The sequence below is a fragment of the Scylla paramamosain genome, chromosome 9 (genome assembly GCF_035594125.1).
Source record: "Scylla paramamosain isolate STU-SP2022 chromosome 9, ASM3559412v1, whole genome shotgun sequence".
In the NCBI taxonomy this organism is placed as follows: Eukaryota; Metazoa; Arthropoda; class Malacostraca; order Decapoda; family Portunidae; genus Scylla; species Scylla paramamosain.
In genome coordinates, this window is record NC_087159.1 from 9440001 (window position 1) to 9455000 (window position 15000).

A 15000-nucleotide genomic window follows, 5' to 3' on the forward strand; every position below is an offset into this window, starting at 1 on the left:
TTTGTTCTTCCCTTGTGTGCCTTTGTGTTCTTGTTCCTTCAGTGGTTGTCCTCCATTTTCGTCTTCGTTCTTTCCTCTCTTCGTCCCTGTTTTTTTTTTTTTTTTTTTTTTACTTTTTTTTAAATGTCCCTTCTCTGTTTTTTCGTGTTTTTTTTTCTCCCTTCCTCCTATTTTTGTTTCTGCCTTTTCTTCACCTTCATCCCAACCTGATCTTTTCGAAATCCTTCTCATTCCTCTTCCTGCACGTCTGTTTTTTCCTCAATCACAATCTGTTTTTCCCCCTTTTTTTCTGATTATAATTATCCTCTTTCTTCCCCTTCTATTTTTTTTTCTGAATCTCTCTCTCTCTCTCTCTCTCTCTCTCTCTCTCTCTCTCTCTCTCTCTCTCTCTCTCTCTCTCTCTCTCTCTCTCTCTCTCTCTCTCTCTCTCTCTCTCTCTCTCTCTCTCTCTCTCTCTCTCTCTCTCTCTCTCTCATTCTGTTGGCACTCTTCCTTAAAACGGAAAGTCACGTTGATAACAAGAAAGTGACGAAAACATGGCCATTTTCAACGAATTTCCTCTATCTTTCCTCTAAATGAATGAGGTTAGTGCGTTAGTGGGGCTGAGTGGGAGGGTGGCGGGAGGGGAGAGAAGAGGGGAAGGAAGACGGGAAGAGGGGAAGAGGGAGGAAGAGAGGAGGGGTATCTGTGTGTCTGACTGACCTCCTCCCTCTACTTCCGGTGCAGCCTTCACTTGCCTTGTCCTCTCCTCCTCCTCCTCCTCCTCCTCCTCCTCCTCCTCCTCCTCCTCCTCCTCCTCCTCGTGTCTCAGGGTCACTCATTCACGGACGCTCATTCATGTGCTTGTTTTTTTCTCATTCATTCTTTCACTTATTGGTTGCTTCCCTGCATTCCAAAGTCTCATTCATTCATCCATTCATTAGTTTTATTTTTCCACTTTGTCATCCCACGCATAGTTTGTCTTGTAAATGCACTGTAAAGGTGTCATAACAAGCTATTCTTCTTGTTGTTTGCCCTCCTCCTCCTCCTCCTCCTCCTCCTCCTCCTCCTCCTCCTCCTCCTCCTCCTCCTCCTCCTCCTCCTCCTCCTCCTCCCTTCTCCCATCTCGTATCGTTTTTCTACTCCTCACTTATTCTTTCTCTCAAACTATTTCGCTCATTACTCTTCCTCGAACCTCATCTTCTCTCCCTCCCTCCGTCCCTCTCCCTTCCCTCTCCCTCCCCTCTCCTTCTTCCCACCTCTACCCTTCCCTCTTCCATCTTTTTCGAGTCTGCACCTCTCTCATTCTCTCTCTTTCCGCAGGCCTTCTTCTGTCCCCTCCTCCTCCTCCTCCTCCTCCTCCTCCTCCTCCTCCTCCTCCTCCTCCTCCTCCTCCTCCCCACAAGCTACCGCCAGTGCCTCTCATAGCGCCGTCTTTGTCGGTCACGGAATATTTGGTAAACACAGCACTTGTTATGTTACGTCGCGGAGCCTATAGGAACAGCTCTCTCTCTCTCTCTCTCTCTCTCTCTCTCTCTCTCTCTCTCTCTCTCTCTCTCTCTCTCTCTCTCTCTCTGCATGTTCTGATGTGAAAAGGTGCACGCAAACAAAGGATAAAAGAAAGTGAGAAGAAAGAAAAGGAAAAATAGGTATACGACAGGAGTAAGGAAGAGAAATAAAAATATATAAACAGACAAGAGAAATAAAAGAAAAGTCAGTCTCAGTTGGTAATGCAGGGAAAGGAAAGAGAGAAAGGGAGTAAAAGAAAGGAATGAGATGGGTAAAGAAGGAGGGGGAGGAAGAGCAGGAGGAGGAGAGGAAAGACAGAAAAGTTATCCCCGGGTGGTGATGCATTGACTGATGGCGGAGGAGGACACGGAGGGCGAGGAGGAGAGAGTGAGAGCAGTTTATTTTGACGGAAAGGTTTAGGGGTCAAGATTCCCTTCTCTCTCTCTCTCTCTCTCTCTCTCTCTCTCTCTCTCTCTCTCTCTCTCTCTCTCTCTCTCTCTCTCTCTCTCTCTCTTAGCTTCCTTCCTCATTTTCGCATTTTTCCCTTTTATCTTCCTTTCCTTTAATAGTTTAAAAGCTTTTCTCATTTCCTTCCCTCTTTTTCATCCCATACTTCCATCATGTACTGTTTTCCTCCCTTTCTTTTCTCCCTTACCTCTTTTCCTCCCTTCTTTCCACCTTTTCCCCTCTCCCTCCACACCTTTCTTCGTGCTCTTCCTCCAGGTGTTATGACATATCCGTGCGCTGTCTTCCTCAAAAAGCATTTCTTAACTGAGGGCTTCATTATTTCACATCCTCCTCCCTCTCCTCCCCCTAGACCCCCATAGACCGTCCCAGAGCCCTTCCTCGTGGAGTGTCTTATGGGACATGGGAGCAGGCAGGCAGGCACGCAGGCACGCAGTTAGACAGGCCCAAAACCTCCATGTCCCAAGGCGAGGGTGTCCTAGAATGGTCAGCGTGGCACATGGGGGATATATAGCTGCCTTGTTACCTTACCTTTCCTTACCTCTCTTCTCCCTTCCTTTGCCTCCCTTTCTCTCTTCCCCTTCCTACTTCTTCCACCTTCTGTTTTCCATTTCTTCGTTTGTTTCTTTCTGTGTGTGTGTGTGTGTGTGTGTGTGTGTGTGTGTGTGTGTTTTATTTATTATTTTTTTCTGATGTCGCTTATATTTCGTCTTGTATTTATTTGGGTGTGGGTTTATAGGTTCTCTCTCTCTCTCTCTCTCTCTCTCTCTCTCTCTCTCTCTCTCTCTCTCTCTCTCTCTCTCTCTCTCTCTCTCTCTCTCTCTCTCTCTCTCTCTCTCTCTCTCTCTCTCTCTCTCTCTCTCTCTCTCTCTCTCTCTCTCTCTCTCTCTCTCTCTCTCTCTCTCTCTCTCTCTCTCTCTCTCTCTCGTGACTACTCCTTGTCCTCCCAGCCTCCCACTTTCCCTTCCTCTCTCTCTTTCTCTCTCTCTTTCTCTCTCTCTCTCTCTCACCCAACTCGGCCCGGTCACCCGCCACGCCCTCCTCTCCGCTTAGTATGCAAATGAGCCGAGGATTCACAGGCCCCGAGGCACTGCAGGACACGGCCACCCGCCCTGACCTTTGTCCCGCCCCGCCCCGCCCCGCCCCAGACCTGGGAAAGCGGCATGTCGGAACTGGGGCTTAATCGGATAAGGAAAGTACAATTGAAATGGTGCCCTGGCCCTCCCTTGCCTGCCCTCCCGTGCCCCTTCATTCACCTCCTCTAGTGTGTTCTACTCATCCCGTGCTACTCAATGCCATGCCCTCTATATTCTGTTCTCTCTTATTCCTCTTGCTCTCTCACTCTCTCTCTCTCCACTGCTCCTTTCCAGCCTTACCTTGTTCAGTTTCTGCCACATATAGGTGTTCCGCAAAACTGGTCTTTTTCTTTTTCTTTTCGTCGCCGTAATCCAGCCTGCTACTCTATTCTTGTAACATGTTATCCTATTTTATGGCCTCTGTTCTACATATTTACTTCTCTTTATCTCCAGTTTTGTTCCTTATTTGTTTAATCTTCCACCTCAACTTTTCCTTCTCTTTTCCGTAAATCTTTCAACTTTTGTCATTATAATATATTCCCATTTTACTCATTCCTTTGTTAATGTCTCCTATAGCTTCTTCTGTACTCCACAAACATCCAGCTTATCGTCATGATGTTCATCCCAGATCAAATCTTAGACTATAACTTCTCTATCCTATGTACCCTCTCCTCTGCTCTTTCCCAGCCTTCCTATTTTACAAGCGTTCCAGCTTCCACCACCATAACTTACCCTCTCTAGCTTCGCCGTGGCCTGTCAGCTGCCTAATTAAGTCAGCATTTCCATACCTTACGCCCCCTTTAACCCAACCCTACTTTACCCTGCATTGCCCACCGCCGATCACCAGGTGTTCAGAACCGTATTACCTATCAATTACCTTTACCAGCAGCCCCCTCGCCCACTTATGCCGAGGCTATTTTTTCGCCTACCTTCTGCCATGCTGCATTTGGACTACGCGTCACACTTACGACATTTATTACGGGGTCACAGACATATTTTCAGTCCTAATAAGCCTTCGAACACCTTTATTTAGGCATTTTCCCTTCATGGCTATTGCATGCCTGACATTTTATAGCTGACATACTATACTGCTAGATTTCAAGACGGACATCTATTACAGATTTATTCACATTTTTAGGTATTAGAAACTTTACAAAAGCCACTTTGGATATTCTTCTAAGGGTATCCCACATAGATTTTTCCATAACTTTCTTTCCTCTTAAATTTGGAGAATTTGACACTTATCATGACTTCATCCTCTTACTCGAGACCTTACAAACATTCTAGCAAACATTTTGGAAAATTTCCTTGGGTCTTCATAGCTACACTCGTACCTAACAGTAAGCCAGAAGTCCTTGAGTCTCTTCGAATCGTAATAGACCATAGACCAGAAAGACAATCACCTGCAGCCATGTCCAGCCTTCCTTTACATCCTTCCCTCGAATCCTCACAAACCTCAGACCAACCATAACCATATCCAGACCTATCTTACATCCTTCCCTCGAGTCCTCAGTCTCCTCACAGCCTCCAAACCAGCCGTAGCCTCAGCCACAAGCCCCCCAGCCCTGTCGTCCCTCCCGAAGGCCGCATTGAAGAGAAGGAATGTTACGGGCGTCCCTTTCCACTGTTTTGAGGCTGCCAGGCTTGGGCTCAGTAATCTGATCTACGCCAACCAGACCGCCCGGGGGAACAAAAGCCTTAAAAATTCATTCTTGTCATGTCACAGGAATTTTTTTTATTTCTTCTTCTTTTTTTCTCTCCTTTCTTCTTTCTTTCTTTTTTTCTTTCGTTGATTCTTTCATCTCTTTTCTTTTTTTCTTTTTCTCTGTACTTGTTCTCTCTCTCTCTCTCTCTCTCTCTCTCTCTCTCTCTCTCTCTCTCTCTCTCTCTCTCTCTCTCTCTCTCTCTCTCTCTCTCTCTCTCTCTCTCTTTTATGCATTTTTACTCTTAATTTTTACTCATGTTACTCTTCTTAATTTCCTCTTTTCCCTTTCCTTCACCTTTATAACCCATCTTCTTCACTTTTGCCAAATCCACACCTGTCTTGTCTCTTCCTTTTCCTCCTCCTCTCTTCCCCCAATCCTCTTGTCTTCTCATCACCAGAGGAGTGAAGGCAAACAGGCAGGGATGAGTACATGGGATGGGTGGGGAGGGGAGGAGACAGGATAACAACAGTAGGACAGTAGGGAAGGTGACAGTGAATGAGACAGGGGCGGAGATGCAGGTGTGTGTGTGTGTGTGTGTGTGTGTGTGTGTGTGTGTGTGTGTGTGTGTGTGTGTGTGTGTGTGTGTGTGTGTGTGTGCGTGCGTGTGTAGGCTTTTCTCATTACGGGTCCTGCCTGCATACATACAAACTTAGGCCTATTTTTAAAGACTGGCTATTTTGAGGGAGGCTGTGGTATGGAGATGGAGTCGTGGGGCTGGGGCGGGGCTGGGGAGTCATGGGGCTTACCTGCGGCGTGACGTACTGGCTGTCCATCTTTACCCTCCCCTTTCCCTCCCACTTGCTCTCCCTCCTAGTACCCTCCGTCAAGCGCCAACAGGAAGACGACCCGAGAAGAAGGAGGAGGAGGAGGAGGAGACGGAGGAAGGAATGGAGGGTGGCGTGGGTGTGTAGAGGGCCAGGGAGTAGTGAGGGGGCGTGGGGTAGGGCGTGTGGGCGTGGCTGCAGCAGGGTCAGGCAAGTCGTCCATCAGGGGAGTGGACGGAGCACTTCTCACTCTGTTATTAGCGTCCGGGGGAACCTTAATTACCGAGCGGGGGGCGGCGGGGGGCGTCCTTTGGTCATTCGGGCTTTATTCTGTGTCACTAGAAGGCCCCCTGGGGTCAGCCGGGGCCGTGAGGTCGCCCTGGGCTTGCCTTTCTCTTCCTCCTCCCAGACCACCACCCTGGCTCATGTTCGTGGGCGTCTCGCAGGATCAGTTCCCGGGGCGTCCTACGAGGCAGTGACCTGTGACCCCCGGGGAGGCTGGAGTCCTGGCCGTATTTAGGGTCACGGGGACACGGGGAGGAGCCGCTTAGGTCCTCCATGTAGGGGATTATCTTTTCCCCCCTAGTGGTTTATTTGATGTTTTTATTGTTATTTTCTATTCTGCTCTCTCTCTCTCTCTCTCTCTCTCTCTCTCTCTCTCTCTCTCTCTCTCTCTCTCTCTCTCTCTCTCTCTCTCTCTCTCTCTCTCTCTCTCTCTCTCTCTCTCTCTCTCTCTCTCTCTCTCTCTCTCTCTCTCTCTCTCTCTCTCTCTCTCTCTCTCTCTCTCTCTCTCTCTCTCTCTCTCTCTCTCTCTCTCCGTGACCTGGCAGGATTAGTGCTTAATGAGCCGTGCGACTCCTCACCTGGAGGGGACTTCAGGTGTGGAGCTCCTCCCTTCAGCTTTACCCTTCTTCTTCATTCTTTTTCTTTTTTTCACCTTCATCTCCTCCTCCTCCTCCTTCTCTTTCATCTCGTCCTCGTCATTTTCATTCAATTTCTCTTCTTCCTCTTCCTCTGTTGCTGTTTGGTTTTCCTTTGTATCCCTTTTTATTCTTCTTCCTCCACATGACAAAACATACCTCCGTCAGAAGTTATTGAGGTATCGAGGAACAGCACGTCAAAACATCGACACATACGTAATCTTGAAACCCACAGTACCACAACAACCAAAGGGGACACTAACATACACATAAAAAAAGCGAGGAAGTAAAACAAGCACAACACTTCACAGCAACTCAACGCAGCAAGAAAACATGACCTGCTCCCTGCCCCTCACGAAATAAAAACAAATACAAGCATAAATTTGCCTCCTTCGGCCATTCGTGTCTGGGAGAAAATAATGGCAGTTCCTTAGCACCTTTTTTGGAACGATAGGATGTAGTGGTTGTTGTAGTAGTAGTGGGTCTCTCTCTCTCTCTCTGTGTGGTTGTTAGCTAGTTGTGTGAACGAGTGAATGAGCGAGACTTGTGTGAGGCATGAATACGTGTATGAGTGAACGAGCTAGGCTTCAGTCATAAGTGTTAAGTGGAAGTGCGCGGCCTGGCGCCGGGAGATCACCTACCTCCAGCCTTCTGTTCACACCTTCTGTGAATAAACACCTGCACTGTTACCTGCGTTTCCTGTGCCCCTGCTGGTCAAGAGTCGAACATGGCGCAGTGAGTAGGATCAGGACAAGGCTGCAGTGGGTACGGCGCAGAATGGAGAAGCAGTTGGAGGCGCTGGCTGCCCTGCTAGCGCGACAGTCGGAGCAGAGTCAGGCTCGCGAGGAGCGTTTAACCCAGCTGCTGGAGAGAGTGGGGACACAAGCTCCCAGTCGCACCACGGCGAGCAATGAAGGCGAAACCACAGCCCGCAGCACGTCTACCCAGGGCGCGAGGTTCCCGACGTCCGCCACCATCATTCCTCACTTAACGGCGTCAGCATCTTTACGTGAGTTCGACACGTGGCGCCATAAGTTTGAAGGATACGTAACCCTCGCCAGGATAGACTGTCTCTCCCTGGCTGAGCAGAGGGCGGCACTCGCTGCTGTCCTAGACGACGAGTGGACCCGTACACTTCGCTACGGGATAAGCTTACCGAGAGACGCGGAGTTAAGAACCATCCTCGATGCAATGTGTGAGTACCTGCGAAGCCAGCGCAACATCATCATGGATAGAAGAGACTTCTACTCCCGCGTGCAAGAAACGCAAGAAGGTTTTGACGACTTTTTATGTGCTGTAAAGGAAATCGCCAATTTCTGTGACTTTTGCGACCAGTGCATAAACCATCAGCTGCGTGACAGAATTGTCGTTGGGACACGAGACGAAGTGGCTCTGAAACGCATGCTGGAAAACAAGAAACTCACCCTTGAAAACGCCATAGATATTTGCAGAGCATCAGAGAGCGCTAACCAGTGTAGTGCAGTACTAAGGGGCGGCTCTCACTCTTCGAGCCATGGTGTGAACGCTGTCTCGAACTACAGGAAGGGCAGTTTCGGGGCTCAAGCCCCACGGGCTGTTATCGTTGTGGCAAAGATTGTCGCAGTGACAAAAGGGGATGCCAGGCAATAGATAAAGTGTGTCGTAACTGCGGGAAAAGAGGGCATTTTGCGAGTGTATGTCAGCAGACAGTGAGGAAACGACGAGGAGCTTCGAGGAGTTCCTCAACTGTCTCTCCTCATCGCGGTGCAGGCCCGAGGCGGGAGCCAGTGCCAGTGTATACCAGCTCTTATCAGGCGTATACACAAAGACGGTGACGGCACGACCTGCGCCCCAGGTGCTCATTACCGCCACACATCCCGCTGGAAGAGACAAGATTACGTGGACTCCTGACTCTGGGGCCGAAACGACCGTTATTGGCCTCGACACGGCAACACTCCTTGGAATCCCGCCCTCCAGCTTGGCGCCCGCTGATGGTGATGGACTTTATGCTGCGGTAATCACCCCCTCACCTGTGTAGGAACTTTCTCGTCGCACTTGCAACTGGGCGACAGGGAAGCTGAGACTGTTGTGAGCGTGGTGAAGGAGGTGAAGGGGGCGCTGCTTAGCTGGTACGATTCCATCGCTCTCGGAATCCTCCCCGAAGATTTTCCGGCTCAAATCCGACCGCTACGCAGGGAAGAACAGCACACCGGCAACAGCTCCATCAAGTACCCGACCGCCTCGCAGCCACCTCTATCTACGCCCACAGAAGTGATCAGCTGGCCTCATTCCTACGACCCAACGCCACAGCAGCGTGCGGGGCACGCTGCTGCTGTGATCAAGGCCTTTCCCAGCGTCTTCGAAGCAAAGGAAGGTTTACGTGCAATGGCTGGTGGATCCATGGCCATCGAGTTGACAGACGACGCTCGACCCTTCGCCGTAACAGCATCTCGTACAATCCCTTACAATTGGCGTGAAGAAATTAAGAGCCAGTTGGAAGAGCTGCTTAACAAGGGAATCATCGAGGTGTGGACTACCCTACGGCATGGTGCCACCCCATCGTGCCTGTCCCAAAAAGACATCTGGTGTAAGGCTGTGTGTTGACCTGACACGACTCAACCGTTACGTGAAGAGGCCCGTGTATCCAGTGCGCTCACCTCATGACGCCATCGCCTCGATCGGGACCGGAGCAGTTTGGTTCACCACTCTTGATGCCAAGATGGGGTATTTTCAAGTCCCCATTAGAGAAGAAGACCAGGATTTAACCTGCTTCATAACACCTTGGGGTCGGTACAAGTTTCGGCGAGCGGTTATGGGTCTCGTCTCGTCTGGAGACGAGTATAACCGTCGAGGAGACCAAGCTCTCGGCGACATACCTAACACCATCAAGATCGTGGACGACATCCTGGCCTATGACTCCACCTACAGTGCGCACTTAGCCCATGTCATTCAGATTGTGCGGCGGTGTGACCAGCACGGCATCACTCTCAACCCACAGAAGTTTACATTCGCGGAAAGAGTGGTAGATTACTGTGGTTACTCTGTTTCTGGACAAGGCTACACGACAGACTCAAAGAAAGTTAAGGCAATCTCTGACTTCCCACGACCTCAGCACATCACCGACTTACGATCATTCATGGGTCTTACAAACCAGCTTGGAAGCTTTTCTCCTGCTGTGGCTGCAGCTGCACAACCCCTCAGAGATCTCTTACGCCCGAAGAACAGTTGGTGCTGGTCTCCTAACCATGAAGAGGCGTTTGAGAAGGTGAAACAGTGTCTCGTCAGCCCACCTGTCTTGGCATACTTCGACCCATCATTACCAACGATGCTACAGACTGACGCCTCAAGGATGCACGGATTTGGATTCGTTCTCCTGCAGAAGCACAGTGACCAGTGGAAGATGGTGCAATGCGGGTCAAGATTTGTTACAGACACAGAGAGCCGCTATGCAGTAATAGAGTTGGAAATGGCTGCAATCGTCTGGGCAGTCAGGAAATGTGGCACCTACCTGAAAGGACTCCTCACTTCGATCTAGTGCTCGACCACCGCCCGCTGATACCTCTCCTCAATAGCAAGTTGTTGGGAGAAATAGAGAACCTGCGGCTGCAGCGCATGAGGGAGAAGCTTGCTCAGTATTCTTTCACAGCAAGCTGGCAAAAGGGATCGACACACTGTGTGCCCGACGCCCTCTCACGTGCTCCAGTACAGGACCCAGTGGAGGAAGAGGATGCTGCTACTTCTGGTGACCTCGACCCTCTCCACTCAGCGGTCATCTCAGCGTTATCTGCCACCAATGAGGACGGCGTCCGCTTAGCACCACTCCAGGATCAGACTGTGGAAATGGTACGTGCCGCAGCAGCAAGAGACGGGGAGTACTGCTTGCTCAAGAACGTCATCATCGAGGGCTTCCCTGATCATTGCCACGACCTCGATCACCGCTTGCGTACGTACTGGCCGGTGCGCAGTCTGCTGGCCGTAGACGACGACCTGGTGGTTTACGGGCCGAGGCTTCTTATTCCTCACAGCCTCCGCCGAGAAACACTAGAGCGACTCCATGACAGTCATCAGGGGATGGAGCGCACCAAGCGACGGGCCCGACAAACGGTGTACTGGCCTGGTATGGACAGAGACGTTGAGAACGTCGCTTTCTGGATGCTCACTATGCCGTCCACTCCTACCAAGCCAAGCCAACGAACCTCTCTGGCAGGACACGGACACACCCAGCAGGGTGTTTGAGTCAGTTTCTGCAGACTACTTCCACGCAGCAGGCCGTACATACCTCGTGTATGTAGATCGCTTGTCTGGGTGGCCTCACGTGTCTGCATGCTCACGTCCAGCATCGGCTGATCAGCTCGTTCGTGTCCTTCGGGGTGTGTTCGCCGACACGGGCGTGCCTGTTCTCCTGAGGACTGACGGTGGACCGCAGTTCACTTCTTCATCGGTACGGCGCTTCCTGGCTCGGGATGGGGGTGGAGCATCGTGTATCTTCACCTCATTATCCACGCTCCAATGGTCACGCCGAGGCAGCGGTCAAGTCCGTGAAGAAGCTGATCCTCACGACCACACAGCAGGGACACCTGGACGAGGATGCGTTCGCTCGCGGGTTGCTGGAACTGCGCAACACTCCGAGGGCGGAAGGGCGATCACCAGCACAAGTCCTCTTCGGTCATCCTATGAGGTCCTGTGTCCCGGCTCATCATCGCTCATACGCTCAGCAGTGGCAGCGCGCTGCTGATGAGTGCGACGCCAAGGCAGAGCGACTGAGGAAGAAAGCGAAACTTCGCCACGACGCGTCCGCCCGTACTCTTCCTCTCCTGCACCTCGGTGGCCACGTCGACGTTCAAGATCACACGACAGGCCTCTGGGATCGCCTGGGTGTCATCGTGGCTGTTGGGCGAAGGAGAGACTACCTCATCAAGATGGGCAGCGGTCGCGTGATGTGGCGTAATAGAAGACACCTACGCCCACACAGACCTCTTGCTCCCCTTCCTGTCGAGCAGCACACCGCTCATGGCGGTGCAGCGCTTCAGCATCAGGGTCACGAGGAACACCACCATCCCGGCAGCCCGGAGCATCAGGGTAACGGGGTACACCGTGGCCGAGAGCAACCAGAGCGTCGAAGCAGCCGACAGCGTAGGGAGCCGAGACGACTGCAGTGCGGTGGCACCGTAGCACCTACGATTAGTCGTACGTGTTCATTGTACGCTGTGTTTGTTTTGTGTATATGTACCGTGTTTTCTGTACTTCAATCATTGTAACTTTGTTTCATGTGTTACGGTAGCCATAACAAAGATAAGGAATCTTCCTTATGTCTCGGGGGAGGTGTGTGGTTGTTAGCTAGTTGTGTGAACGAGTGAATGAGCGAGACTTGTGTGAGGCATGAATACGTGTATGAGTGAACGAGCTAGGCTTCAGTCATAAGTGTTAAGTGGAAGTGCGCGGCCTGGCGCCGGGAGATCACCTACCTCCAGCCTTCTGTTCACACCTTCTGTGAATAAACACCTGCACTGTTACCTGCGTTTCCTGTGCCCCTGCTGGTCAAGAGTCGAACACTCTCTCTCTCTCTCTCTCTCTCTCTCTCTCTCTCTCTCTCTCTCTCTCTCTCTCTCTCTCTCTCTCTCTCTCTCTCTCTCTCTCTCTCTCTCTCTCTCTCTCTCTCTCTCTCTCTCTCTCTCTCTCTCTCTCTCTCTCTCTCTCTCGGTCAAGGTCACGAAAGTAGGTGTTTCTCCGTCGTCAGGAAGCAACAAGAGAGTGGAGGAGAGGAGGAAGCCGAGGGGGGTGTTTAGAGGGCCAGTATGAAAGAATGTATGGGGAAGACAATGCATTAATGGTTCATAAGCAGAATAATAAGAATTCATGGTGATTGTGGCGCCCCTTCATTGTACTTACATTATACCTGCAGCCCCCAGCGTGCCCCTTAACTGGCCCCTCCTCCTATTTCTCCCTCCCTACTCCTCTCAAAGCCATCTCTCGTCACCCCATACAGACGTGCCCTAGGTTCCTCCGCGGGTCGTTCAGTGGGTGTGGGGCAGGAGCAGGGCAGGGGGTGCAGGGGGCGGAGGCCAGATAAAGCCTCGGGGATGGATGGGGGGAGGGGCAGGTGAAAAGGGGAGTTCTCACGGCGGGTCGCGGGGCGGCAGCCAAGAGGGGAAAAGCCTAGCAACCTTTTCTCCTGGAGGCAGGATGCAGGAGGCGCCTCGCTGGGCCCTGGGAGCAGTGCGGCGAGTCTGGTCGAGGAGGAGGTCTCATTCAAGGCCCGGCTGTACGTAGCTCCCTCTTGTCAGGGTTCTCTTTTAATTTGGCTTTGTTCTCGTCGCTGGCATTGTGCTGGGGCGGCTGCGGCAGCCATTGTTCCCGCGGGGCAAGAAGCGGCGGGACATAGTGGTCGGAGTCCTTCTACAGGACTCTGGGAGTCCCGGCCTTTACTCCTTGTTCCCGTCTGGCGCCGCCTCTCCCAGCAGCTTAGTATTGTTTTCTTCTCTCTCTCTCTCTCTCTCTCTCTCTCTCTCTCTCTCTCTCTCTCTCTCTCTCTCTCTCTCTCTCTCTCTCTCTCTCTCTCTCTCTCTCTCTCTCTCTCTCTCTCTCCTTTTTTTTTTTTTTTTCTGTGGTGAGACCTGGCGCTGAAATTGGTCTTGTGGAGCGGGAAAGAAGGTGCGCTCGCTGCGCCACCGTGACGCGCCGCGGGCTCGCCGTCTTGCTGCAACGCAAACACCATGCGCATCCCCGGCTAAGTGCATTGCAAAGCCCCTCCGCGGCCCGTGACGTCTCAGGTGTTGGCATTCTTTGGTCAGGACGAGAGGATGACGACCCTGCCTCGTGCTGTTTGTCCTCCACTCTTCCTTCCCGGCGGGTTGGTGGACATCTGAGATGACGACTGGTATTCTGCAACACACAAAGGAACAATTATTAAATGTCAAAGTTGCCCCTGTGAGTCTCTGTTTTCGATGTGTTCGCTCGACCAATTATTTGCACTCTTGAGCCATGATAAAAACACGTTATCTCCACCACAGGCAGTTTGAGGAGAATATTAAGTAGTGAGGCAGCGAGAGCCGACGGCCCAGGCGTGTTCACTGGTTGAGATGACGGGCGCTGGGGTGTGGTTGTGGAACCTCATTACCCATACCATTATTTTTCTTCTTAGTGAACACTTAAGACGATACTTAATTTCTAACGCTCACTCACGTGTACACCAACGCACACCCACTAGCACTCACACTCATTTTCCCTCACACACTAATGCGCCCATAATACACACCTACATTTCATGATCCCAAAGCTAAATACCGTTTTCTTTCTCCTGCAGACGCGCGGTTCACCTCAAACCCTCCGTCGATGGTGGCGGCAGCGGCGGTGGCGTCAGCTATCCAGGGAGTCCTACACAGGCACGAGATGGAGCAGGAGGCGGCAGCGGTGGCGCCCCTCAGTATGGACTCCCACGGCGACCATACCTCCGCCCAGCAGTACATGCAGGACCTCTACCACCGCCTGCACGACATCACCCAGATCGACACGGTATGTACTGATATGCTTAATACTCTCTCTCTCTCTCTCTCTCTCTCTCTCTCTCTCTCTCTCTCTCTCTCTCTCTCTCTCTCTCTCTCTCTCTCTCTCTCTCTCTCTCTCTCTCTCTCTCTCTCTCGTAAAAATAATCGCAATAATCGTGTACCCCGTAACCTTGTAGAAATACTTCAGTTTGATCCCTTAATTAATTCCCAGGTGCCCCTCCCTATCCTCCTCCTTACGTCCCCCCTCTGCTCTCCTTGTATATAGCCTTGCCAGTCACAACCAGATAGCGCGGAGAGGGATGCACTGTATCTCCGTTTGTTTAGTTCCCCGTCAACTGCATCGTGCGCATATGTGAGATTCAAAGAGCTACAGTAATGCAGGTATTGCCGATGGAGAGAGAGAGAGAGAGAGAGAGAGAGAGAGAGAGAGAGAGAGAGAGAGAGAGAGAGAGAGAGACTTCAAACATAACAGGAAGCCTCCCGGTTATAATAACAATAATGGCCGTTCTAATAAGGACGATAGCAGAGTGAGGGAGTGGGATGAGGCAGGAAAAGAAGAGAACGGCTGCCCTTGTTCCTTCAGCAGATGAGCCTCTCTCTCTCTCTCTCTCTCTCTCTCTCTCTCTCTCTCTCTCTCTCTCTCTCTCTCTCTCTCTCTCTCTCTCTGGCGGGACGAGGAGAGCGGTGGGGCGGGGCGGTGGTTGGGGCTGCACGTCGGCCAGGGCGTGGGGAGGTGCTGACGCGGGCGAGGGAGTGGGCGTGAGATAACTGGAGAGCGAGCGGCTAGTGCGTGTGGGCGGGAGGGTCAAGGCCCGTGTCAAGTGCGTGTATGAGTCAGTGGTCGGAGAGGCTGGCGGGCGGGCGGTTAGTGGGTGGGTACTGTCCGTTTAGGGAGAGAACTTGGTAGTGTAGGGGCGCCACTGTCTGCCTCCCGTCTCAGTCCATCATCACGGCGGCCTCTCAGGGGCGGATTGGCATCGCTTGCAGTGCAGGGGACAACACGAAGGTGGCGAGGAGGCGGGACACCGCAAACCCAATGCTAATGTCGAAGGACGAATGAAGGAGGAGGAGGAGAAAGGAAGAAGTGGAGAAGGAGG

General features: G+C 51.7%; 1 protein-coding gene across 1 annotated transcript in view; it reads left to right on the plus strand.

Annotated features, from left to right (window-relative positions):
• The window catches only part of LOC135103541 (G1/S-specific cyclin-D2-like), a 65675-nt gene that overhangs the window by 46692 nt on the left and 3983 nt on the right, over positions 1-15000 (plus strand). The window contains exon 4 of the mRNA XM_064009955.1: positions 13702-13910. Within this exon, the coding sequence (XP_063866025.1) occupies positions 13702-13910 (209 nt within the window). The remainder of the gene's footprint in view (positions 1-13701; positions 13911-15000) is intronic.